This window comes from Lissotriton vulgaris, chromosome 12, assembly GCF_964263255.1.
Source record: "Lissotriton vulgaris chromosome 12, aLisVul1.2, whole genome shotgun sequence".
Lineage (NCBI taxonomy): Eukaryota > Metazoa > Chordata > Amphibia > Caudata > Salamandridae > Lissotriton > Lissotriton vulgaris.
The window spans coordinates 530,943,461-530,970,298 of NC_141700.1; the positions used below are offsets into that span (position 1 = coordinate 530,943,461).

The following is a 26,838-nucleotide window of genomic DNA, read 5'->3' on the forward strand; positions in this document are numbered from 1 at the left end:
CAATAGGTCTGCCTACTGGCAGCTTAAGTTGTTTGTAGCTGAGACCTAGAAATTAACAGGTATTTTGAAGTAGTGAAAAGAAGAATAAGCTTTGCACCCAAAAAGGGAAACACTTCCATGGGTGTTAGAAATATTGTTAATATCATTTTAGGATAAAGAACTTAAAACATTGGCAGAAATTTATATTATTCATTTGTCTGGAAATGACCTGACTGCCACATTATTGCTTGATTTCAAAAAATCCTTTTTTAGGGTTCACTGGGTACTTAAAGTATTTTCTGCGCAATATTTGGTTTGGGAAGCAACTTTTTTTTAAAGTGATGGGAATTTTAAGGTATGCCTGACTGTCAGCAATAAGTTTGTGTATGAAAATGTCCTTGCAATGAACCAATACAGGCAGGGCATCGGCATAGAGGTTAAATTGATATGGTGATAGAATTGAGCTGTAAGCAAACTTCAGTTCACATAGAAAGAGGAAGATATGAATGAGTTCAGTTTTACAAATTGCTATCTCTTTATCTGCAAACATTGAAATCAGTTTAGTACTTTTCTCTATATACCCATTCCTAGGAAACACATGTTCAGAAGTTGATTAATGCTGACCAAAGATCCAGTAGGACTAATAGATGGTGTCCCCTTTATCTATGATTTTGAGGACACTGTTCAGGGTTAAAAGCATGGCTAACTTAGTTCTGAGTTTAAATGTCAAGTCGTATTTGGATTTCAAGGCATCCTTCAGTGCAGTTCTCCCCTCCAGCCTACAAGAATATATTTTCGTCCTCAGGTTGGCTGCCGGGGCGCCTGAATCACTTAGCGTTGCTTTTTCTTTACCCTTCCTTTGCTCCCTTTGTTCTTTGACATCCTTTGCGGCTTTTTGTATTTTCGGGGCCCTTGCGTTCCTCAGCTTATGCCACCAGTCTCTACTCCTGTGAGTAATTAGCTCAAGCACCCGCAAGACGTGGGTCGGCCTCCCTTCAGCAAAAACGGTCAACCAGGCTATAGCAAGCGGTGAGCCCACAGCGGTGAGATAAGGAATAGGCGGTGTCCAGTCAAGCACTTCAAACCCCCGGAGCATACTTTCCTGCCGTTTCACTACCGTTTTCACTGCCGTTTCACTTCATTCATATTTAGCTCGTATTTCACTCGTAGTCGTTATTATTTAATTCTGTTTTCAGCCAGAAAACCCTCGGTGTGTCACAGAAAACCAACATTCTCGTGGGAGAGAAGGGAGTGCGACTTCTCCCTACGACCTGACAGCGGCCATCTTGCCTGTCCGGCCATCTTGCCTGTCCATTAGTCAATGATATTGAAAACTTTAGTCTAGTTTTCAATATCATTGTAAAATATATTGGTGACTAAAATATTGCTGTTTATATTTCATTTTAACACTGTTTGACGTTAAGTACATTTATTTTCAAAAAGTTATTGTACTGTTTATTATATTCATTTCGAAATATATTTCTTGTAAAATATTTAATTAAAAACATATGTTTAATAAAGCCTTTAGTAGAGGGATGTTGGGTTTATAGAGGAAAAGGGTGGGGTGATTTTTACAGTTAGGGTTTTAACTAGTTTTAATGGTTTTATGAGTGATCTTGGACTGAAAACAAATTTTGCTAAATCCCATGTTATGGTGGTGGGCAAACCTCCCATGAACACAAAATCATGTTTTATTAATAATGAAAAATGACTTGGTGTACCCACCTTTTCCTACTTGGGCATTCTTTTTAATAAAAAAAACACATTGTCCCACTTAGTGGAGGCAAGAATTGGAGGTTTTAATTGTAACGTTGAGGCTATGTTTAGGTTCACAAAACAACTAGGCTCCCGTCCTATAAAAGTCATCACAGATATATATAAGGCTCGCAAATGCACCACCACTTTGTACGGCGCTGGTGTCTGGGGGCTTTGTAACACTTCTGGTTTACAGAGAGTTGAAAATATATTTCTGAAACGGTTGTTAACAGTGCCTAAAAGTACTGACATTACTATTTGTCATAATTAATTAGGTGTAACCCCACTATCTTTTTGTCTCCAGTTATCACCACTTCTGTTATGCCGTAGTATTTGGGTGAAAGTAGAGACTGTCCTAAATTGTACTATAATCACTGACTGTTTGAAACTGGACTGTGTCAAAATAAATCCCTGGATTATGTAAATACACGAGTTACTGGGGAAACTGGGCCTCCCAGACTGTATTGACACTCCCAGTAATATACTACACTTAAACTGAAAAGAATGTTTATGACATATAGCTATGAAGTCAGAGATCGTTTAGAATATAGCAAGAAAAGAGTTGTCGAACACTCATTGTTGGTTTGTTCTTTTGGTACTGAACCCTATCTCTCTTTCTATTTTAATCACCCTAAGATGTTCTATCTCATAAGATTCAGGATGGATAGTGCCCATTTATTGGTCTTCTATCCGTGTGAAGCACATTGTGATGCAAAACTGGATTTGAGACCTTGTGACTCAGAATCAGCACAGAGCACTTTACATTTTATATATTTCTGTGGACTCTATACTACTCCTAGATGCGTTTTTTTAAAACCACTGTTAAGATTTTAAATATAAGAACGTGCAGGGCTGCGTTACAATATTTGCTCCTCTTGAAAGATGAATTTATTTATTTAATAATTTATAAATACATTTACACCGCAGTGCGGCTTCGGAACATTGTTGGTTAATTATTTTATATTGCTTAAAACAATATTTTTAACATAAATTTGATTGTTTTAATTGTATGAAATGCTTTTATTATGTAATCTTTTATGGTTGAATTGCAGCCAAATAAAGATTTATTGATGATGATTACAGTAGGTTTCTCTAAATATTTTTTAGCTTTTAATTTATTTCTAATTTTGTAATTAGTAACTATATATGTTTGTAATTTATAATTTTAAACAGTTATATGTAAATTTTAACTGTTTTTGTTATTTTTGATATTGTTTTCATTTTTCAAATCGATGTAATTTAAAGTTATAATTATATGTTTATATTTTGTTATTTTTACAACGTTTTAAATGTATTTTTTTTTTAATTTTATGTTTATGGTAAGTTATTGTATGTATATTTTTTGCTTATGATAAATAAAATATATAAACTTTACAAATATATTTAAATGTATTATTGTAATAATTGGTTATTTTTATTTTAAATGATACATCATTGTGATTTACAATGAAAAGTAATTTTTATGTAATTTATGAAATATTTATGTACAAATGTTATTTTCTGTGTTGTATATTGTTGTTTTTTAGAATTAAAAAATGCATATTATTTTTATTAGTGTGATGTTGGAGATATAGAGGAATAGAGTAGGGACATATTAAGAATTGCATTTGTGATATTTAAAAACAATTGTTAAATTTTTATATGTAAGATTTATGAATGATTTTTCTATTCTTAAAATTGTAATAACAATTAGAAATAATTAAATATTTTAGATTTTGTATAGAAATGTAATATACATTTTACTTTTGTATATATGTTTAGTTTCTTTATGTATATATTGTGTTATTGTTTACTTAAATTATTTTATTGTAATAATTTATTTCTGTTTTTTGAAAAATGTAAATAAAAAATTAAGTTATTAGTTTGTAATTTGTTGTAATATTTATATAGGCAGTAAATTAAAATGTGGTAGTTATAAATATTTCACATATATTTAGTTTTTTGTTTTAATATTATACCATTTTTAAATGCTTGTTTTTATTTCTTTTGAAAAGCTGTTCATAAATGTATGTTTTATTCTATATTGTTTTATGGTTTTTAACACTATTTTTTTAAATTGCATATATATATTGTAAATATATATTTTTTTATTTTCGTTGCTATTTCTGAATTTGAAAAATAACGTATCATTTTGAACAAATACTAAATGTATTCTTTAGTGCCCAAAACCATTCCCAAAATTGAAGTGGGATTAGTAAATCAAATGCCTTTAATGCCTAATACCTTTCACAAGACTGTTAAGATTGAAGTGGGAATAGTAAATGTAATCCTCTTGGGGCCCAATTATGAGTCTGAAGGTCCGAGGGCTGCTAGACTTGTGGATATGCAGTGCTCCGCCCCCCATTATGACTTGGATAGTCAAACCACCATGGGACCGCTGATGGTGCCAGGGAACTGCCGTTCCCTGGAAGTGGTGCAGCAGTCCTAAGGCCACAATATGCTTGGTTGTACCGCCTGGTCCCGCCAAGCATATTACCAGTTTCCTCTGCGCCGGCGGTGTCATGGAGGTTCTTACTCCATGTACACCATAAAGGAGAGGAAACAAAGGGGGCCCTACAGGGTCCCCTGTGCCTCCTCCAAATGTGAATGTACAAAGGGGGGCACAACATGTGCCCCCCTGTGTGCATGCACCTCAGTTCCTGCATGCCATGAACTTTCAAATCCTAGCCATGGAGGAACCTTGTGTTGCTTTCCCATTGCAGTGCCTTTTTCAAAGGCACCGCCGCCTTTGAAAGAGGCACCGCAACAGGAACCGCCATGCTGCCTGCCCACCAGACCACTTTTAAGTTGAAATCTGGCAGGCGGGTGGCGGTGACTCTTGGAAGTGCGTGGGCACAGCAGCGGCTTGCCGCCCACCCCCACTACCAAAAGACGTAAACGGGCCCTATGTGTCCAACACCTTCCCCAAAATGGTATAATTTGGGGTGAGAATAGTAAATCTTACCCTTTTAGTGTGAAAAACACTCCCACAATGGTTTGTAGTTTGTACTTTTGTATTTTGTGTAGTGAAGTGGAATAATATCCAATATGTAGCAAGATTTTAACATAATTTTTGTTTCATTATTTATTTAATATTTTTGTATGTAATTTTTTTATTTTGGGGAAAAAAATATTTAGCAAAACAAAACATAATTTTAGTATACGTATTTTTATATACTTTTCTTGGTGTAGTAACACATGTACTGCATTTTTCAACACACTTTTAGGCCATGTATAATTTGCACAGTTATATACAAATGGTAAATAACTATTTTTTCATGCATGCATTTTCATCACATACATTTTAAAAGTTTTAAATATATTTTTACATAAATATTTGAGTTTTCGGGCACTTCTAATGATTTTTATAGGAATGTAGTCTTTGTTTGTTTTCAAATAGCACTAATTTCTTTCCACTACATCCATGTTATACTCTATCTGTATCATTTTGAGGTGAATTTTATTTTGGTTGCTCTCAGTGCCCTGTTGCTGCTTAAAAGACAAGGTAAGGCCTTTAAAAATTGTATTTAGGGCTTCAGGGGCATATGGGTAGTTCTACTCAGTATGGGTCGTAGTGTTAGTTTTACTTGGTAAGGGTATTATGGTAGGCTTAACTATACTTTAGTAGTAGTATGTTATTGTACATGTAGTCATGTGGTGTAATATGTTTGTAGCATTGTAATGTTATGTTTGTATTGCATTTGGGAAGCATGTATGGCAAGGGTGTGTATGTTATATTTATTTACAGGGTAGGAAGTCAGATTAAAACATTTACAGCAATTTGTATTGTGCTTTTTCTTAAAAGAAATTAATTTTGTTCAATTTAAAATAACATTATCTTTTAATATCCTGTGATTTTACTGTGAATTACTTTTGTGGATCTAATTAGGGTATTTCGTTTTTGAATTTTGGGGGGGGGGTCGTAGTTTTCATTTTTGAATCCTATGTGGATTGGATTTTTATGAGATGAGGGTAGATCAATAACTTCAGCTGCACAACTGTAAGTTCAATAATGTTATCTTATTTTCAGTGCAAGATATTATATTTTAATATGTATTTTGTTTTAACTCCAATTGAAAAAATATTTTTTATATGTGTGTATTAATTATTAAACTGCTTTCTATATTTTTTACATTGCATATTTTTGGTTTTCCAGTGAATATTTTAATTAAATATTAAAATTAATTATTTTTCTGTCAGTCCTATTTGTACTTTATTAATATATTTTGGTTACTTTAGATAGGATTTGGTTCACTGACTGTTTTTTCCTTAGTTTGTGCTTTTCGGAGTTCTTCCATGAATTTGTAGAGTGCTGGTTGGACTCGTCCAAGTGTGGCTTTGTGTCATCCTTCTCATGCTTTGTTGATTTTGGCTTGTTGAGCCATGGTGCTATGGTAGACATTCTACCATGGTATTTGGAAAGTGGGTTGGCGTCTTCGTTAACAGCAGTGCAGTCTGTCAACAGAAATGTCTTTGAAGAAGTCAATTAGTAGATTATGGTCCCAATTATGAGTTTGGTGGTCTTACCGCCGTCCCCGCAGGACTGACAACTCCGCCACCCTGAAGGCAGTCCCGCCTGTCGTATTATGATGCTGTGGCAGGCAATGTCTGAAAGTACTTTGTGACTGCCATGTTGGCAGTGTACCGCAGAGCAGATTACGATCTTCCCAATGCGCTGGTGGTCTCTCGGTGATGGTGTCCTTGGCGGCGGGGGACGTAGTCAGCAATTCACAATATGTAGTTCCATATATGTCAATGCAGTTGTGTGGCATTTACACATATGTATGATAAATGTGGAAACATATATTGTATGAGCACTTTTGCATTGCTGGAGTCTGGACCATGTGTGCCCAGTCCAGTCAACGGGAGTAGAGGGAGAAAATGATTTACCTGGAATTCAGCGACGGCGGAGTCGTTTTCTTCATTGTCAAACTGCTGTTGTGAAGAGGGGACTTGGACGAAAGGTCCCATGTCAAAGACTGAATAAAACAGAAGGAAGTGGGTGAGTTTGCACCCCATGTCCTTCATTCATACCGACTCAAAGCAGGTCGTCTCTCCGCCACAGCCGCCCTCTAGCAACTACATTCCCCATGCGTTGTCGAGGCAGTCAGTGAATGGCTGGCAGTGTTGGCAATGCTCTGGCGGTCTATCGGTCTGCAAACCACCAACATTGTAATACTGCGGGCAGACTACCACTTAAAGTGGGGTTTCCGATGCTGTTTCGACAGCAGTTCCCTTACCACCAAACTCGTAATCAGGCCCTTAGCTTTCCTTTATTTCTTTGGTAAAATGGGGATTCTTTTAGCATAATTAAGTTGTTAGCAATGTCTGTTACAGGATCATATGCCAGAGCTATTAAATTTTTTTATTTCAAAAGCAAGCTAGTTTTTTGTTACATATTTTACACTTAGTGCAGATGTTTTTCAAATGATCTGATTGAAGTGGTAATAGCAGCCTTGTATGGCTGTGTATAGGTATACTTTAAGTATTGTTTGTATCATTGCCTGTTCAGAGTCTATTATAGTTATAGTAGATAGTTTTTACTTTTATTTGGTAAAAAGTTCATAGTAACTTTTTCTTTGCTTTGTAGGCAGCAGTGCATAAATGTGGGATATATTATGGTTATGATATTCACAGCGTATGCTATATATTTGACTGAATTGTGGAGGGCACCTTTTAAAAGTTCCATCCAACATCTACATTTCACAATGGCTTAGTCTCAGGAGGATATTTTCAGTTGCAAATATGATTAATCTTCTGTCCTTATAGTGTTTATCGTGTAGGAGGAAGGGTTCTTCCTTATATGTAGTGCCTACGGTTCATGGAATCTCTATATCTTGGTATTATCTAGGATCAGCAGTAGTTTGATTTGTGGCCTTTTAGTATCTGAAATAAGTACTTTTAAAATGGGGATTGCTGGGAGCTGACCTGTAATGTGGTGAGGTACTTTAGAGAGTATGTCTTTTAAAATTCTTGCATTGAGCTTTTGGGAACTAGTGCTTGCCTCTTTTAAATCTAGAATATTTTCTATTGAGGCTTGTGCTGTGGGTTGCAACACCTGCCTCAATTGAAAATATACACTTTTAAAACATGCAGTGCCTGCCACAAGGTGCAGGGATGTTTACAGAGACCCCATAGCAGAGGGCCAGGGAGGAAGGGGGCCCTGCTGGGGGCCTCAAAGTCACTTTCTAACAGCTTTTCCATGTCGGAAAGGCCAATACGCAAAGGCTGTGGGAAACAGACATCATAATCCCTACGGAGGTGCCTGAGCAGGCACGGCCGCCATTTGGACATTATTTGTCCTTCGGAAGCTGCGACGGGCTCCTTGAGCCATCGGAAGTTGAGCGGAATTCCTCTGCGGGTTTCCCTCAGACCACCAGTATCGTAATACAGAAGTTGGATGGAAATCTATGATGATGGGCAGAAAGCTCCCACGAGCTGTCGGAAGGTTTTCGGCTCAACTTCATAATCAGGCCCATAGTAGTTCATTTGATTTTCAAATTTACATGCCAAGGAACCTTTGATTTTGTTGAAGTCTTCATTCTGACCCTTCATGAAGTCTGTGTGCAGAGTGTGGTTTTCTTGCAGTGGTTATGTTTTCCTTTGAACAATAGTGAGGTTTTGTGCTCTGCTCCTAGTGTTCCTTTAATTGGTAACTATTTTGTGTAGTGTGCAAGTTTTTTTTAGTCTTTACCTTTTTATGTGGATACTAATTATTGTTTCTGTTTTAATTTTAAATATGTACCTTTGTTGGGTTTTTAATATGTTTTAAATGTTCCATTTATATTATTTATTTTTAATGTGTGTTTCGAAATGTATTTTCTTGTCATAATGTTTATTATTAAAAATGTGGTATCTTTAATATCAAATATAGGGGTCTATTACAATGGCGCCCACCATCGCAATGTGAAATGGGACCGCCCGCTATGTGTGCGGCGGTCCCGCATAGACAATTAGGATGCGTCCGCCACACTGGCGGGCGCATCCTGCATTTTTTACATTGTGGCGGGTGGTGCTGTCAGCAGCACCCACCTCGATGCAAAAAAGGCATTTGTGCATTTGCATGCACAAAATGGCAGGCACCACGCGGTGCCTGCCACGTTGTGCATGCAAAAGCAGGGGGTTAATATAGGTAACCCCCATGTGCCCCCCACCCTCATCATCCTGGGGTCCCGCAACGGGCCCCCAACTGCGAAAACCGCATGCCTTTCCATGGCGGCAACGCCGCATGCATTGTGATATGGATGGCGGTGTCTAGCAGACACCGCCACCTTATTCAACCCTTTGCCGCCCAGTCGATTCGTCGACCAGAAGGAAAAACGGCAGACTGTCTTCCCGTCCGCCGCTGTACCCCCGCTATCATAATTTGGCAGGGGAAAATGGGAGGCGGGTGAGAGATGATGTGGGGCAGATCGCCACCGCCATGCGGGCGGTGGCGATCCGCCCGACATTATAACAGACCCCCGAGTGTGAATACATATGGTTATATATGTGAATTATTTTATGTTTTTTGTTTTAATGTATTATTATTTGTGCACAATTTATTTATTGTTATTTATTATATTTATTTAATTTAAAAAAGGATTTTGTGATAAAAAAATATAGCTTGTTCCATATTTTGAATGCCATTGTTGTAGTTAACATTGTGCATTTTGATTCATTTGCTTTATATTGTCTATATATTTAACAAGTAGGCACTATGAGGCCCATTAGGATGGCAGGCGGATTGCCCCATCCAGGCCGGTGGTAGCCACCGCTGGCCCGGCGGGGGCAATCCGCCCGCCATCCATACCTGAAAGATCCCTCACCATAATAGTGTGGCTGGGGGGTCCGCAGCGGACGGAAAGACCGTCCACCGCTTTTCCGCCAGTCGACTCGTCGACCGGGCAGAAAAGGGCATGATATGGTGGCGGTGTCTGCAAGACACCGCCATCCATATTGGGATGCAGGCAGAGGGCAGCAAGAGAGCAGTCTTTTCATGGCGGCATTGCCGCCATGGAAAAGCATGCAGTTTCTGCTGTTGGGGGCCCGTTGCGGGCTCCCAGGTTGTTGGGGGGGTGGGGGGTGCACATGGTGGGTACCCATAAGTTGGTCGGTTCCAAAATATGATCCAGATAGCCGAAGTGTCACTGATGAAGATAAGGGTGGATAGCCCTTGATCACTGAGCTTGGTTGATTCTGTTGGGAGGCGCATGCAGGATTTCCCATATAGTGGCAGATTATATGGCAGACTTCCTCCAACTCATGGGGAGGTAGGTACACAGGGTCACAATGTGCTTGGGACAGCACTGATTGGAGGAATGCCATATTTCAGCCATGCTCCAGAGGTGGCTTAACTCTGGTCACGCCAGTGACTGTGAACCTCAACCCAACTCCAAACCTCGGTGTCTTCGAAGCTGAAGCTGTCAATGAGCCCAAGAAAAAGAAGTATGCCAAGGAAGTTTAGCTGGGCAAAAAACCAGCTCCATTACTCATTTAATATGGCGTCATTTTTTATAACAATGGCTGGGGCAGATTTGAAGGACTAAGTCAGCTATGAACTTGTTCAGCGTATTGTCTTTTAAAGCGCCAGTTGATACCAAATCTCCTGAAGTTCTTTATTTTTTTTCCCTTGGCAGTTGAAGATGGCTCTTCAAAGGATTTCCACAATTTTTATTTATGTATATACTCCCTGTTATTTAAATTGTAAGCAGTTAGCATACAGCGAAATGGTGTAGGGTGGAGGTGGTTGAGAAGGTAACCTTGTGCTTATGGTATTTGAACAAAGAGGACCCCTTTTTCCCCAACAATAATTTCACCAGAATTTTCACCAAACTACTCTAAGGCTGTCCACTTGAAGTATGATTGTTACTGAATTTTGGACTAACAAAGAAAGGCAACACCAAGCTATACAAATTATGTCTTCCCCACTTCTGTTACAGTGTTGCGTAACGTTGGGCATTTATAATTCACCTTGTTTTATTTTTATGGAATTCATTTGTGAAATGAACTTTGCCTATTCCTCGAAGATCAAATGTGGACAAGAAGTTCTTTGTGGACCACAGAATTTGCAAAAAATCTTGAACATTGTTGGCTATATTTTGATAACAACTGGAATTCAATAGTCCCTCAGTAATGGATGTGGACTTCCTAATAATCCCATTTGTCTTGGATTCTGAAGAGTACTACAGATTTGTGACAACCGTTTTTAATTGTTTGTAGTACAGATGTTTAGTTTAAAATGAGGTCAGTAGAAGACCACCCACAATACTTTACATTGTATTTAAATCCCAAATCTACAAATAGACAGCAAATCTCACAAATGCTTCGTTTTTTTAGACAGGAACTCTTCACACTGACAGTTCCACAAATATAATCGACACTTATTTTATTAAAGGGTTTTGTAAATCAGTGTTTACTACTTCGCTAGCCCTAGAACCTTTTCTCTTTGGCTAGTCCCTGCTGGGGACAGTGATTGTGGGAACCTGGAAAGGATAGAATATGTATTGAATGGAACCGTCTTATGGCATGCATAAAATAAGTATCATTTACAAGATTTAGTGTCTCTTTCATTTTAGAGCCAAACACGAAGATTATGTAGCATGGGGAAAGGGTGAAAGAAGCCCTTTTTAAGACACACAAGCCGGTCTCTCTCTCTCTCTCTGTCTCTCTGTCTGTTTCACTTGCTCTCTCTTTTTCGGCGTACAAAAATGACTTGGACAGAAAGCTCAGTAGTGGGTGCCTGTTTCAGATGAAATTGGATGTCAGATCTGTTTTTCTAGTCTTCTCACACAAGTTGTTAAGCCCCCCAGGGCCATCTCTGAGGGCTTTTACGAAAGTAGCACTTCCAGCCAAACACCTGGATCAGCGAAGGCCATCATCTTAGGCATACCAAGGGGAGGATGGCCATCCGTTTTTAGAGTTACCCACCTGCCTAGAAGGGATCTTTGAGTCTGCAGTGCACCCTGCAGTGTGGTGGATGCACTGTAGGCACTCCTGTGGCTGTGTCATGTATGTTAGCTTACTCAGCATTCTTCTTTCTATGTTTTGGGATGAAATGTTCCCATCCATGGCTCTGAGAATCACAAATGGCTTCCTAGAGTTCCTCATAGCAAGTTCTGTTGCCTTTGGATTTGTTTTTGCCTGAGAATCATGTGTGTGTCCTGAGTGTACCATGTGACACAGAATGAGACCCCATGGGCACATTTGACCAGGGGCTGTATAGGGGCCCCTTTCCATGCCTTTCTACCAAGCATTTCTTGGTGAGGTCCTCACCATGAAATGCTTGGAGGAAAGGCAGGTCGGAATCTGCTCGGCAGTGCTGGCATCCTGACTGCCACGATTCCTGCCTGCTTTCCACACTGCCACCGCCGTGGGATTCTGGTTCCTGGTGGTGGCCTTGTGGCGGTCCCATCGCCACCATTGCAATGCGGCAGTCCGACCGCCAGGGTGGTGGCGGTCGGACTGCCACAACTAGTACGGCGGTCCCAGGACTGCCATACTCATAATCAGGCACTATTTCTGCAAACTCACTCTAAGTATAGGGCAGAAACATAATTTGGGATCCCACACCACAGTTTGCCTCACTGATTGACAACTCCCTTTTGGCAGATTCTGCAACAGGAATCTGGAAGTTTTGCAACCTACCAGGAGGAGCTGCCTTTTGGGAAGGAGCTGACATACTGCTGTAAAGGGGTGCTGGAGTTGTGGCTGAACAAAGAAAACATTATCTAGAAGAGGAGCACTGCGAGGAGCTGAGGCAGGACGAATCAACCATAGCCCTTAAAACCAAGGGGAGTATCTGCACTCCATTAATTAATAGTAAATGTCGGCAGTACAGGTGGAAAACCAGTGGGAAAAGGTCCTACCTGAACAGGTAGAGAGGCATATGTTTAAGGGATTGCTGGCTAACTAGATTGTTTCTTGGACCTTTGAATGACAGGCCGAGTGGTTTTGAGCCTTTGTGCAAAGTACCTCAGACTGTCCGCCCTTTTCTAGAGTGAACATTGGGAGGTAATTCTTTCCTGTTCGAGAATGCCAGAGAATGCACGGCACTCCAGGACAGGAAAAGATAGAAATGATGGCCATTTGCTGAGAGGAGAAAGCTCCCAACATATCAGATACATTACATTTTTGTTTTTAATAAACTCCCACTGCTGGCCTCGCAGAATGGAGTACAGCCACTAGATCTGAAACAAGAACCTCACATTTTAACTTATTTAAGTTTCATTGAATAAAAATGAATCTCTGACACATAATATCCCTTAGACATATCTTCAAACTGAGAAAAGAGCTTCAAATATGGATTCTGTTCCTTCAAAATCAGATGATGTCTTTGTTAATCCCAATTAGTATTACAATAGATCAACATATTTGTCATGTGCATGTTGTATACAATTTCCAAATACTTTTTAAAGTACAACCTGCTGCCTGATAAATGTATCAGACATTACAGTATTTTTGGAAGGTGAGGCCCCACCTGAGAAATGTCCCTGTTTATAATGATTGAGAATACTTCCATTTATTTGAGATGAAGTTCACGGAAATAGGCCCTGGCAATGGAAGCATTTAGCCCCCTTCTGTGAGAGAACTAGTAAGAGTAATTTAACATGATAATATTTTCTGCTCCTTTACTTTTTTAATTAAGCATTGAAATTGCCTCTCATAATGAAGTTTCCATTAAGTGTCCTAGTTCCCATGACAACAACGCTTTCCTACACTCAGCACTCAGGGGAAATACTTAATTGAATTGGAAGGAAAACAAAATGCCAAGAGCTGGCCTTATTAATAGAGACGAGATAAGAAGCATTGAAAATAAAGTGTTAGCCAGATTTAGACATGGACTGGCAGGGCTGGGCAGTTGGGAAATCCACACAGACCAGTCCCTCCAAACAGGGAATCCATTTAGATTGGAGAGAGGTTTAATACCTCATGATGAGGGGCCTCGGAAAAGGGTAGGTAGGGAGAACATGATACTGGGGGCACCAATAAATCCAGAGAGGGTGAAACAGCCTTTAACTAGTAGTTGTTCCCTCATGGTACACTGAAAATTAGGAATCCCAACTGGTAATTCTGGTTATTTTCCCCATCTAATTCCCAATTTTGATCCAAGTGAAAGTAAACAGATCAGTAATGTATTCATATTTCTGATGGGGCCAGTAACTGCCTTCAACATTTCCATTGAAATTAAGTGGTCAATTGCAAAGAGCCTCTTTGTAGATTTTGGACCGGTGGGTCCAGGTGTGGCCTAACTGCACTCTTTTTTTAGTACAGGGGCTTATTTTTCATCATCAAACTTTGAGCACGAGAGAGAGAAAGACAAAAAGAGAGAAAGGAGAAGGAGAAATATGGGAAAACTGTGATAAAGGAAGGAAGCAGGCATGAATATGAAACTGCATGAATTGGATAAAGAGAAAGAGGCATGAGGTGGAATCAAGACAGTCTCAGCATTTGGTAACACTCAGCAGTGCTAGTGATGGTATCCTGAAGAATTCTCTGTGTCCCTGCATTTTTTTTGTTTTACAAATTAAGCACTGCAATACTTTAAAAAGTGGCTGACCTCACTGTTGCAATCTTTCAGATACATCAGTTTGCCAACAAACTCAAGGAGGCTTTGACAGCTTCACAAAATAGGCATATGTGCATCTGCTGAGCCAAACAGAGAATTCCTGGATTTGAGTATCACACCTTCTGTGCCACGAGCCGATTCTTCTCTTCCAACTGGCCTGATTACGTGCGGTGCTGAGGCGGAGCTAATTTGAGCCATGGTTTACATTGATAAACGCGATCATTAGCTCAGATTTACTCTGATCTTGCGTAGGGTTTGCACCACTTTTTTGACACAGCCCAGATTCAAAATCTGTTTTGGTGTTTAAATAGCCACACAAAGCCCAATTTGTGTATCTTTCCATGGGTTGCGTTACCTTGTGTAGGGAGGTGTTTCCTGGGTGGAGCATTCAGCAGAACACATACAAAGAAGAACACATCTCTAAGGTACACCTTTCTGCAGAAAAACAATTCTTACCACAAAGCAGAATCCTTTGCATCGTGGTTCACGGGTGCCTGCACTGGAACTAGGCAGCTGGAAGTGCACCAGCTCTATGAGAAAGAAGAACTGCTCTGTATCTTAGTAGATATGACACATTTCTGCTCTCTATTGTTGACACAAAGGCAGTGCAACAGCTTCTGCTTGTGTGCTGCTTCCAAGTTTAGTCAATCTGGGCCATTGTTTATAATTCTGCCTCCAAACAGGACTGAGTGATGCAAAAACCAATGAAGCAAAATAGTACCTCCATGGCAATATATATCAGTGTACTAAATTAACCCCTTCCATGCTCATGACGAGCCCAGCTCATCATGAGTCACAATGGAGCTGGGCTCATATGAGCTGGGCTCGTCATAACGGCCGCGACCCTCCCACAGGCGATTGATTCCCCGCCTGTGCGGAAGAATTAAACAGTGGGCGGGGTTGTGATGAGCCCAGCTCGTAATGAGCACAGCTCCACTATGAATCATGACGAGCTAGGCTCGTCACGAGCACCGTGCCCCCCCCCCCCCCGTGGCGAAGGGGTTAAACCCCAGTGCAAAATAGCACCACCTTGACATCAATGTAATGGGTTAAATATCTCTGTTCTAATACTACTCGTTGAGTTTTTATCAATAATTATGCAGTCAAGGCTCATGGTGAAGGTAGTGCTCCCTGTATTAAATTTCTCTCATTTTCTTTGGTATAGTTTGTGAAGTGACACACAAGCATGATAGATATACAGAAATTGGTACATCAATGTATGTTGTGAGAATATACTGTGTTACAGTCTTCTTTTGCGTGTTTCCTTCCATGAACTGAGCCTGACTCTCAAAAAATGAAGACATCTTCATGTGCAGGTACACTACTTCAGATGGTTACTGATTTATGAGGTTTAGGAAACAGTTACTTGCTTCCATAACTGTTTCTAGAAAATATTTGTGAAATCCTACTTGTGCTCATATGAAGGTGTTTTCAGGTGTGTATCTTTTGTATGGGGTACAATTGTGCATGTAGAAATGCGTTCACATGATTAGAATTGCAATGGCAAAGTTTACAAGTGCAAAGATGTTTGGTAATGGAGCCCACTGTGTTCTTAGTGACATTTCAACTTCATTTCCTTAAACTTTCCCCTGTAGAATCAACTGTCCTCTAGTGCAGCTAGGGAACTGCACAGGAATTTCATCCTTCCATCTCTAGTTCATACTATGGTATGTGGGGCCAGATGTACTTAATCATTTTGAAGTTGCAATCCCAGTGATTCAAAAAATGACAGGTGTTCTAACTGCAAACATTTTCTTGCAGTTTACTAAACCCATTTTTCAATTGAGAAAAGCCTTTCCAAAGGCTTGAATTATGTACTTTCCACTGTGATATAAGTATCAGTCTTTATTAATGATCTCCTGTTATCGGAATCACATATACTTCTATGTTTTCTATGCATGCACCTGTGTCCAACATCTTCCTTGTAAAGCGCTCTGATACCCACAAGGGTCTTTCTCGCGCTATATAAAACCTTCAAAAAAAAAAATACATAAATAAATCTCAAAAGGGATTTTGTGGCTCATTCCAAATTGCAGTTAGGATGGGAGTGAAAGAAACATAACAGTCTATTTGGGAATCTCATTCAGATGTATCAATGGTTTGTGACTTCAACTGAGGGTGAGCACTGTTGAAAACTTACCTACAACCCAAAGGAGGTTGTAAATCATTCCGAAAGGGGCAGCTGTCTTTATTAGAGAGCATCCTTTTTGGGAATTATGTTGAGTGACCCCGGCGGAGTAGGCATTGGTCCAGTGGACCACTGCTTATTTCCCCAGAAATATTCTCAAGTGGCAAACATGCATTTTTTTAAAGCAGTACATGTTCCTTTGAGGACCATGGCTTCTTAAAAGCTGTTTTAGGACGCAATCGGAGGAATCGTGCTCTGCTGGCCAGTGGGGCTACCTGTGCCATCCAAGTGTTGATAGCCAATCGCACAGATATTCCATCCAAGTATTGATAGCCAATCACACAGAGATGCACATAGCCCCCTGCCTAACTATGCAGGTTCTGCTGCGGCCCGTACAAAACAGCTTTTGTGATGCTGTCTGTTGGTACACAAGATGCATCACAAAATTGCAGATGTAGCACAATGTAAGTGTGCAGTTCTACCACTATTAGCAACGTGTTTTCACATATAGCCACTGATTTGCTAAGCACGAAACAACAATGGCATGGCTCTTTTAATCAATGACGAAGGAAGTTGAATCTCATCAGATTTTTTATTTAAAAAATTAGATCTGTCTAATATGTTACACTTGAGCCAACACATTACCAACTTATTTCCTTCAAAATCTGTTACATGCAGACAACTGCTTCAACATTGTCTAACATTTGTGGGAGTACTTTTTAGGTCATCCTTCCCTCTCACTCTTTACTTTGTCATTATCTCCTTTTCTATCTATTACTCTGACTTTCTTATGTATTCTGCAATTGTCACCCTATCTTTTCATACTTTTTTGGCCATTGGGATGATGTATTGAACACTACTGGTGCATGGCTTTGGCCTGCACAACCATCTGCACCATGTCATGCTAGAACCCCAGCTTTCAGAAAAAGTTTTTTGCATCTCACCCTCGCACCTTTCTATACCAACCATCATTTATTTGGCCCCCTAACCTAGTTTGATTGCCATACTCTGATGTTGGCAGTGCTTAATTTGTAAAATATGAAGTACAGGTGCTCAAATTTTTGTCGGAGGCCACACCTACTTTCCCCCAGCTCCACCCACTTCCTCCACTTGCTTCTTTCTTACTACACCTCTCCTTCTCTACCTCTTTTTTCTGTCCCTCTCGCATCTTTCTGTGCCCCTTTCCTAGTATCAACCCACTCTCCCTCACTTTCAAGACGCTCAGGGGCATCCCTCTACTTCTCCCTCTCTCCTTATGAACTTTTTGTATATCACCTCTTACTCTCTACCTCTTTACCTCAACCACTCTCTAGTTTTGTTTCACCTTCAGCTCTCTTTCACTACCTCACCTCTGTCTTTTTGTTTCACCCCTTTTCTCTCAACATCTCCTCTTTCTGCCCTTCATCAATCTTGCTCTACCTTTCTTTCTACCTCTCTTCTATTGAGGGCCACTCTTCTACATGTTCCCTATAATCATAGAATTTGTCCTACGTCGCCTCCAAGGGATTTGTTACAAGTCGAACAATGCCGGACTCCACAGCAAACAAGCTGTGAGGGGGGAACACAGGCAGCAGCCCGCATACACTCACCCACGAGGAGCAACCACTTAACACCTACTGTCAGGAAGAGCAGGCAGTAAGCACAAACTGAGCTCCTCCCCATGTGTACATGGGTAGCTCACTCCATGCTCACGAGTGTGGGCAACTCAGAAAGCATCAACAGGCACCCCCACCTAGGCTCTGAATTCACAATAGCATCACCGAGGCACAAAATGTGAGAGGCGCCGCCCACAGCCTGACGTGGAAACATACAAATGATACCAAGAAAGGGCCCACGGGTGTAAATCAGCACAACAGCCCCAGTAGGGTAAGAGGGCACACAAAGTGAAGTAAAAAGGAAGCGAGTACACTACATAAAGTGTGCTACTTAGCTGGGAGGTCTCTACCACCTAAGTGGGTGCACAAATCAAGCAGCCTGTACTACGGGTGAATGTATTGGGAGTATGAGGCTTCATTACAGGAGGGGACACATGTATACATATTGCACACCAGGCCGGGAGTGTAGGGGCACAGGGACTGCACTGGAGAAAGAAGGGGGCGCAATATCAAGGGCGCACACAGCTATAGGCATATGCCAAGCTGGCGGTATGATGATGGCACACAGTGGGAGAGAAGCATATGCCAAGTTGGCGGTATTAAATGGCGGGGGTTACAGGGGCATAGCTATAATTAGTGCAGCAGGTGCAGTGGCACCTGGCCCCAGGCTCCTAAAGGGCCCGGACCCGGGCTCATGGCTTCATCTACAAGTGCTTTTTTTTTTTTTTTACAGTTTTGCACATTTTAAATACATGATTGAACCCTCGCCCGGCTAGGCTGTGGTTCACGGTTCTGGGGCAATTGAACCCTGTGCTGACACAGTCCGCTCCCAACCGCCCTGATTAAATGTAAATGAGCCCTTACTCGTGAATTCAGCAATAGCTTTGTCTGTGTGTGCTGCACGCGCACACACACTTTACTCTGCCACGCTTGTCAGTGGCAAAGTTAGATCAGCGCCTGCCTGCTCTACTACACATATCAGAGGCCTGGGCCCACAGGGCGGGCATCGTCGATTCATTACGTGGAACCGGAGCTACCACTTTGACCATAGCATCACGTCCCGCCACCCAACTCGCAAAACAAAAGAAAGAAGCAGCGTTAGTTTGGAAATTGTTGCTACACTTACGGTTGGTGGGTGCCCGTGGTGCGGCTGTGCGGGTATGCTGGGGCGGGCGTGCTGAAGCAAAATTAAGGCAGCGAATGCGCGCGCATTCAAATCTGAGCACGCGTCGCTGCCTCTTCCGCGCATTGCCCCAACCCCTGCAGAAGAAGATCAGCCCACGGCAGCAAAGCCCTGCCCAACAACAACTATTACAGCGTCCCGCCCACTGGGGCCTGATCCGCGGCCGGAAGTCTTGACGACAGAGTGAGGAGGAGAAAATTGAAAATCTGAGTCAGTCCGGTCACGTCACCATTTAGACAGTAAGTGTTTAGAATTTTCATCAGCCACTCAACAACCAGTATGATGCATCGGTAACTTAAACTAAATGACAGCAGCACAGCACTTACAGTACCACAGCAGTAGTGCCAGTGCCACGCATGACTCATAAGTCAATTACTGACGGCAGTGGCAGGTGCACTTAATGGAGCGTGACTGTAGACCCGGCCCTGATAATTAGGTGCCGGTGCTAAGCACCGGCAAGCTCCGGCTCAAATTAAGCCCTGGATGTTGGCCTCTGGTATGTATCTATCTCCAGTAGCAGTTAAATATGGCCAATCTATTCTTGTTGTGCGTACCAGAAATTTGTGTCAGCTTTACACTCACATCATGGTTTCTGCAATATAGGCCCTGATGCCACATTGGTTGTACTTTTTTCTGAATCTCAATTCTTTATTACATTTTTCAAAGTTAAGCAAGTAATGATCAGTAATCAAATGCCTTCACATAAACATAAAGTGCCACAGATACATTATAAGATATGAGCAAAAATAATAAATGAGAAATAAAAAAAATATGTAAAAATATTACAAGTACCATATTCACAGACATACGATTGGTCAAAACATCAAAAATTTAAATCTATTGTTACAAAAAACAAAGAGTTTTGTGTAAACAATATATATTAAACAAGTCAACAGTAAGTATATATTTTAGAATTAAAATCATTGTGGACCTATAATCAAAATGATGTAAAGTGTTATTTAATATATAGATCATTTTGTCATAGTTAGCCAAATCAAACATATTTTCAAGCCATGAGGGGAGTGTCAGAATAACATTGGTCCTCCAGAAACATAAGATATTAACTTTTGCTAGGCTGAGAGTGGTGGAAAGACCTTTAAATATATGAATAGAGTTAGGTGGAAATTCTGAATTGTCATTTAAAAGTGATACATGCTTTTTGAAGTAATCTTCAATCTGAAGTCAAAATATACGAATGTCGGGGCATTCTCGCAAAATATGAACCATGTCACAGTTAGGTGCGCGAAATTCGATTTTGGTCGTCGGCGAGTCGAGAGACTCAGCGTCTTACGGGGGGCCGTCCTAGAAATATTTTTTCATATTGGAGTGTCACATATTACAGCGCACACTCGTATTTTCAGCGGAATGTCGGACTTGGAAGACAATGAACTTATAAAAGAAATACTGTGCTGACTGTTGGGGTACCGCATTAAGTCTATACAACGTCCTACTTTTGAAGTACTGGATACCTCTATTTAAAAGCTTACATCTTTGTTCATAGAGTACAGAAAATACCGCTACACCAGTGAGCCTGAGTATTTGCCCTGAGGAAGCCCAACGTGGGTGAAAAGCGTTGGCTGTTTGTCCGATCATCTTGTATCAAGAACACTCTAAAGGCTGGATTAAAAGAGATTTTTCACATCACTGAAGGACATTTATTCGTTTCAGAGTTTTGAAGTACTGTGCAAATACTCTTATTGTTGCCTCTCTATTTTCTTGTTGCTAGTGTATAAATGGATGCATGGAATATATATCGTGAGGAGGAGCATATTGTGAGCAAAATATAAATAAACCACTTCACAAGAAGCAAAAGTGAAAAGGAATGTATATGAAATTCAATTGTTACAAAATATGATGTGATAACATTCAAAAAGATGAGACAGAAGAGATGAAAATCAAGAGGAGGGAGAAAAGCAGAAGGGAAAAGTAAAGAAGAATAGAAAAATATGATTCAAATCAGTGTAACACTACGGTAAAAACAACATTGAAAAAGACCGTGATCGGGATTTCACAGGTGAACTTGATTTGTCCCCTCAGTTGTGAAGCCTTCCAAGATATAAATTTATCACTGTGAGGCCATTTACCAGTCATGGTTCCCACCTTTCATGTTTATGTAAGTCTGAAGAGATATTACAATTCAGGTCTTGTGTGGCTGCAGAGGGGGGTAAACCTATGTTCCATCTCTAAATCGTTTTATTCCAAACTATTTAGAAAAGATTCCAAGTCGTGAGGTTTAAAGTATTCCTTAGTTTGTCCTTGATACATTATAATCATTGCTGCTTATTCTTGAAGACCAAATTTGATTTCCCTTAACCTAGGGCGTAGAGCTAAGAATTGTTTCCTCTTAAGATTAGTAGGAGTGGAAAAGTCTGCGGTGATGATAGTCTGTGCTGTGTTACAGGTATATGACCCATGTTTCCTTGGTTCCATTATGATTTGTCGAGCCTGTTGATGGTGAAGGCAACAAGCCAGAATATGACGGGGTTGGGATGTACGAGGAGAGTTTTTGGAATGGACCCATTGGACTCGTTGAAATTCGAGTTGTGTAGAAAAGGTAAGCTATATGTGGATTCGAATTAGAGTAGTAAGAAATTGTAAACTATCATCCTTCTCCATTCGTTCTGGAAGACCAATAATTCTGATGTTGTCCCTTCTACTGCATCTTCCAAGTCAATTGTCTTCTGTTGGAGGTACAATATGTCATGACTGTGTTCAGGAAGTTTATCAATTTGTGGTTCAGCCTCAGTGAGGTGACCATCTACTAGCTACATGTGTGAGTGAAATTGGGTACCTTCCCCCAAAGAGACTTTACATCCTGTGTATTTGCAGTTACTGCATTGTTTACTGAATCTATTGAATTTTTAATGTCCAAAAGATCTTTCTTTAAGTAAAGTATCCATTGTTGATGAAGGAATGTCTTATGAGGCTGCCATATTGGAAGGGGGATTGCTATTGTTTGTAGTGGTCAATAAAGCATTGTTGCATGACCGGTGTCTAATATGCTTAAATTTCGACATGGAATTAGAAATGGCTGAAAAAGAAAATAGAGATAACTTTCTCCCTCATGTTAAACCTAAGCCAGAACAATTTTTTGAGGAGTGAGAGTAGCACTGTAATTGATGAGACCAATAAAAGAAGGGGGAAGGGGAGGGAGAGTTGATCACTCACAGAGGAATTGGATAGTTCGTGGTTTCCTAGAGTTTATAGCGTTATCCTAAGTCTCTCAGTAGTAACACACTATTCACAATATTTCTCCATTTCAATAATTAGATAAGTGAGGTAATCTCTAGTCACACCTCTTTCCCCTCAAGTTACTTCTCTATCACCCCTCTGTGCCTCCCCACTAGTCATTACTACTCAACTTCATTGCAGTGTACATTATCATAAGTCAATGTGAAGAAAAGAGGTTAAGGGGGTTATATTCAGCAGCCATTTGATCCAGTGGTGTAAAGCCATTCAATAGGCAGTTATCAATTACATCATGTGCAGTGGGAGAAAGAAAAGTCCCTTGACAAATCAGCCATCAGTGACAATCAAAATAGGAAGCAAAATATATGGGAGCAGAGAAAACAGAAATAATTGATGGGGGAATGTTCACATCAGGATGCCACAGGTGTACAGTAGGGAGAGAGAAGCCCTCCCTCTTCAGCATGCTGTTTCCTTTGTATCGGGGAAAATCAGGCAGGAGCGCATGACCAAATTAGAGGCAAACAATGGAGCAGGACTCCGATGCATCCACTCCGATGCACTGAACATAGATGCATCAGCGAATCCCCACCATTATCTGCTGGGCTCTCCAAATGTCTTCCAGTGGTTCTTGGTGACTGCCCACCAACAGTCAGGTATGCACCGAGCTGTTAGGAGGGCGTACTACGGCTCCTCAGGATGTGTTGTATGGGGCGAGTCGCAGTATTGGTTGAATGAGCACGTTTCCAATAAAAACAATGCTCACCGCAGAGTCAACTTAGTTTCAGCTTAGTTAACGGTCGATGAATCCCACATAAGAGCACGGCCAGACATGTCAGGGAGTCTGATAAACGACTCAGGTCTCCCTTCCCTCCTCGGAGCCTCAGAGGAGAGCCGCCATTGTCTTTGGTGCCAAGACCTGTCCCTTGGATGGAGATCTCCAAACTCTGCACAAACCTCTGTTTGTGAAGGGGCCAGATTCGCCAGTTGGGTGGTATTTACTGCCCCGTTCTTTAAATTTCAACAGGCTGAGCAGCCGGAAATTGACGGAGGTAAAACAATGCAGCGTTTCTGATGACATGAGTATTTTGGAGTGGTCAGAACCAAAATTCAAGTTATTTACTAAAAACACAGACTAGGTGCTATTTATTGCACCTGATTACTTCCAACCTGACAGTGTCATATTTTGCTGAGTGATACAAATAGCATCTACTCCTCCTACCATAATTTCAATTGACCCCACACATTAAATTGATCGAAATACAGCACCTCATTCTTAAAGGGTTTTGTTCTTCATCAAGTACCTACAGCAACAAATAATCATTCAAAATATTTGAATTTGCAATGGTAATTTAAATGATAGAGCAAATGGTAATTCTGTGTGGTAATAACTTTACCACACACATTATCGATTGCTTGCATTCAGATTATGGTTCTGATACAGGTGCATATCAAGGTTGACGATAATTATCAGATACACAGGGATCCCAATTTATTGGGTGGGAAAATGATCACCTATTGCTTCTATCCCATTCCTATTAAATTGGGTATAGCATGCATTTAATTTTTTTATCTTTCTGCAAAACAATTCACCTACGAGTATTCACCAGGCATCCTCCCGGTCATTTTTGACCCTCTAAAAATGTACCTGATGGGAGCTGCAGTGGATGTGATAATTACCACAAAACCTGTCACTGAACACAGGCGTTTCCACAGGTTCGGAAAAGCATAGTCCACTTGTTATAAGGGTCTGTGTAAGTGAAAATGTAATGTGTAAGGTATTTTGTAACACTCATGATGTAGAAAACTACCCTTTGAATGCAAAAAGCGTGCTATTGCCACCAACAAAATACTGACTGTAAGTGTGCTAAACAGGTGCCCAATGGAAGGCGGTATTACTGCCCATTATATCTCATTTTTTAGTGCAAAATTCTAAACCCAAGTTGAAGCTAAAACAACTGATGATTGTGCTTTGGATTTTGCCTCCGACTTCAACACTATACACTAAAGTGGGCCATGCATGTGTTTTTGCTGTTTTCATCCCAATTTCACGGTGGCGTTTTGTCTTTACTGAAGATCTATGTTGGAAGTTAGTAAAGAATGTTTTTTCATGGATTTTGTGGGTGTTTTCATGATCTTCAATTGACTAATGACATGAAACTAACACAATTTAACAACATTCATGCAAAACGAAACGTGATATTTTTCAGCTGTTACGGCCCTAAGACCAGTAGCATAGCGAAGATGCCATGGACCCTGGTGCAAGTCAGAGAATGGTCCCTTTGGCTGCTGTTGGGGTTGTAAAATACTTCAATCATCAGAGTTCAAGTGGTCCTAGTGCCACTGCACCTGTTGCACCAATAGTTGCTATGCCCCTGTGTATAACAAATAGGTCGGTAGAGAGGAGCTTTGTAAATATATACTTACATGTGCGTCATCCTTGAATTCATTTTGAAGGCGTCTACAGAGATGTGCTGAAGTCCGGTATAGGAAACTGTTCTAAAACAACATACAAAATTCTCATATGAGTCAAGCAAAGCACTCTGTGAAGCCCATGAACACTTGTTTAACTGTGAAGATGCTCACTTATTCTCATTTCTTTCTACCACCAGCCAATTCTCCCCTACTTACATGCTGTTCTCTTTTCAAGTACCATCTTTCACAACCTACCTCTCTTTTTTGTTTTTTAATACCAGCCACTCACTTCTACACTACAAAGTTTTTCCCATTCAACACTGCACACTTAACCTAATTACAAACAAATGCAGCACCATCTTCAACTGTGTTCAGATGTATAGTCGGTGAATTGTCATGTCTCTTCCAACAGATTTTGAGTAGTTTTTGTTCAAATGTACAATCAACCCCACCCTTCCTTCCAATTCAGCCTAATTCCAAATCCATGTTTACTTAGGCTGCATTCAACTCCTTGCCCAATAGTCACCTAACAACATTGCCCAACTGCATAATGGAGTTAAACCTGGCCCACCATTACCCCCTTGTTTACATAAAACAGAGAAAAGATTTTGCATTCCCTACAATGTGCAATAGCAGAGGTTTTAGTTGAAGGCCACTGCTAGGATTGAAACCATCAAATAAAGTCTCACTTTACTTGTGAGATGTCACTCAAAGATCAAACATGATCTCTCCTATCACAAGACTTTTTCACATTAAAAACAACTGGTCCTATGCTAATCCCATAGAATCCTTACCAAAACATTTCTTAGCCTGTTGAAATCCATGGTGCCCTCTAGTCTTTAGTTAATTCTCACACATCCTCAAATTCCTAGCCATCTAACCACAGTTTTTACTCAGAGTTGGATTACGCGTTTTTTTTCTTTGATGAAGGCTAAGCTGTACCTCACTCTCAGATTTAATTCCGTCTCCCATTTTGATGTAATTCAAATGATGTTAATTTATGTTGCAATGTGAAGCACTATCATACCAAATGGTCCAGCTGTACTAAGGAAGCAGATGAAGGAAAAAATAAATAGCAAATAACTGTGATTTTGGCACAGTAATAATTCAGTTGAAGAGAGTTACTCTATCTTGGTGGGGCTAAGCTTCAAGGGCACCATAAACATCCATGGCTGGTGCATGTTGATGATGCCTTCAGTCAATGCTCATCGTTGTTTTATGATGTTTTAAGGACTCATTCCAGTAGGATCTTTAAAACATCCACATTTTTCAAAACCAGCCTCTGTATTTTGAATCATCTGAGTTTCAGAACAAATTGTAAACTTCACTGCTCTTTAGTTAGCTTTGCATTGCGCAACTGAGCATGGAGACTTGACATGTTACTGTAATTTAAGTCTCACATCCATAAAATGAGTAATCATACATAGCAAAATCTACAACAACCAAAACCCAATGAAAAGCAGGACTTACAGGTTTTTCAGCTCCTTGAAATTTTTCATGTCAACTTGTGTTAACTCCACCAAGTCTTTTTGATTCTCGATGATCCTGTAGAAAGGACGAAGAGGTTGTGAGTGACAGTAGAGGTGACATCACAATGCCACAGAGTGGCACACATTTCTATTAATTCACACTAGGCATGGAAATTGGAATGGATTAGTTGGCTGTGTTGAAAACCTTGTCTAAGAGCACTTGAAATCAAAGCATCCTCTGGCATTCTGTGCACCTGCACACACACACACGCGCGTACACTCTCTCTGTGTCTTTCTCTCTATGTCATTGTCTTTCTCTCTATCTCTCTCTCTGTCACACTCTTACTTCACACAATCCTTGGCATGTGCTTCACAATACTCATCACTTGCCTCACACATCATGCCGAACCTTGTCACTCGCTTTTTTCCTCAACAGCCAAATCTCTTTCGGGTCTATTCACAAACGTAAATTACACTAGTGAGTAAGTCTGCACATGTCTGCACATGTAATTACTCTTACACTTCCGAGCAATTTTGCTACTTTTGGTTACTCAAACAGTCCTAGTGTAAAATTACTCAAAAGTATTGATTTACCTATCTCC

General features: G+C 40.4%; 1 protein-coding gene and 1 pseudogene across 1 annotated transcript in view; one reads left to right on the forward strand and one right to left on the reverse strand.

Annotated features, from left to right (window-relative positions):
• NTRK1 (neurotrophic receptor tyrosine kinase 1) overlaps positions 1-26,838 on the reverse strand; it is a 342,566-nt gene that overhangs the window by 152,425 nt on the left and 163,303 nt on the right. Inside the window, exons 2-3 of the mRNA XM_086945321.1 lie at positions 26,238-26,312; positions 24,780-24,851 (exon numbers count right to left, since the gene is read on the reverse strand). Of these exons, the coding sequence (XP_086801447.1) occupies positions 24,780-24,851; positions 26,238-26,312 (147 nt within the window). The remainder of the gene's footprint in view (positions 1-24,779; positions 24,852-26,237; positions 26,313-26,838) is intronic.
• Positions 9,819-10,192, forward strand: LOC147677676 (nuclear inhibitor of protein phosphatase 1 pseudogene; annotated as a pseudogene).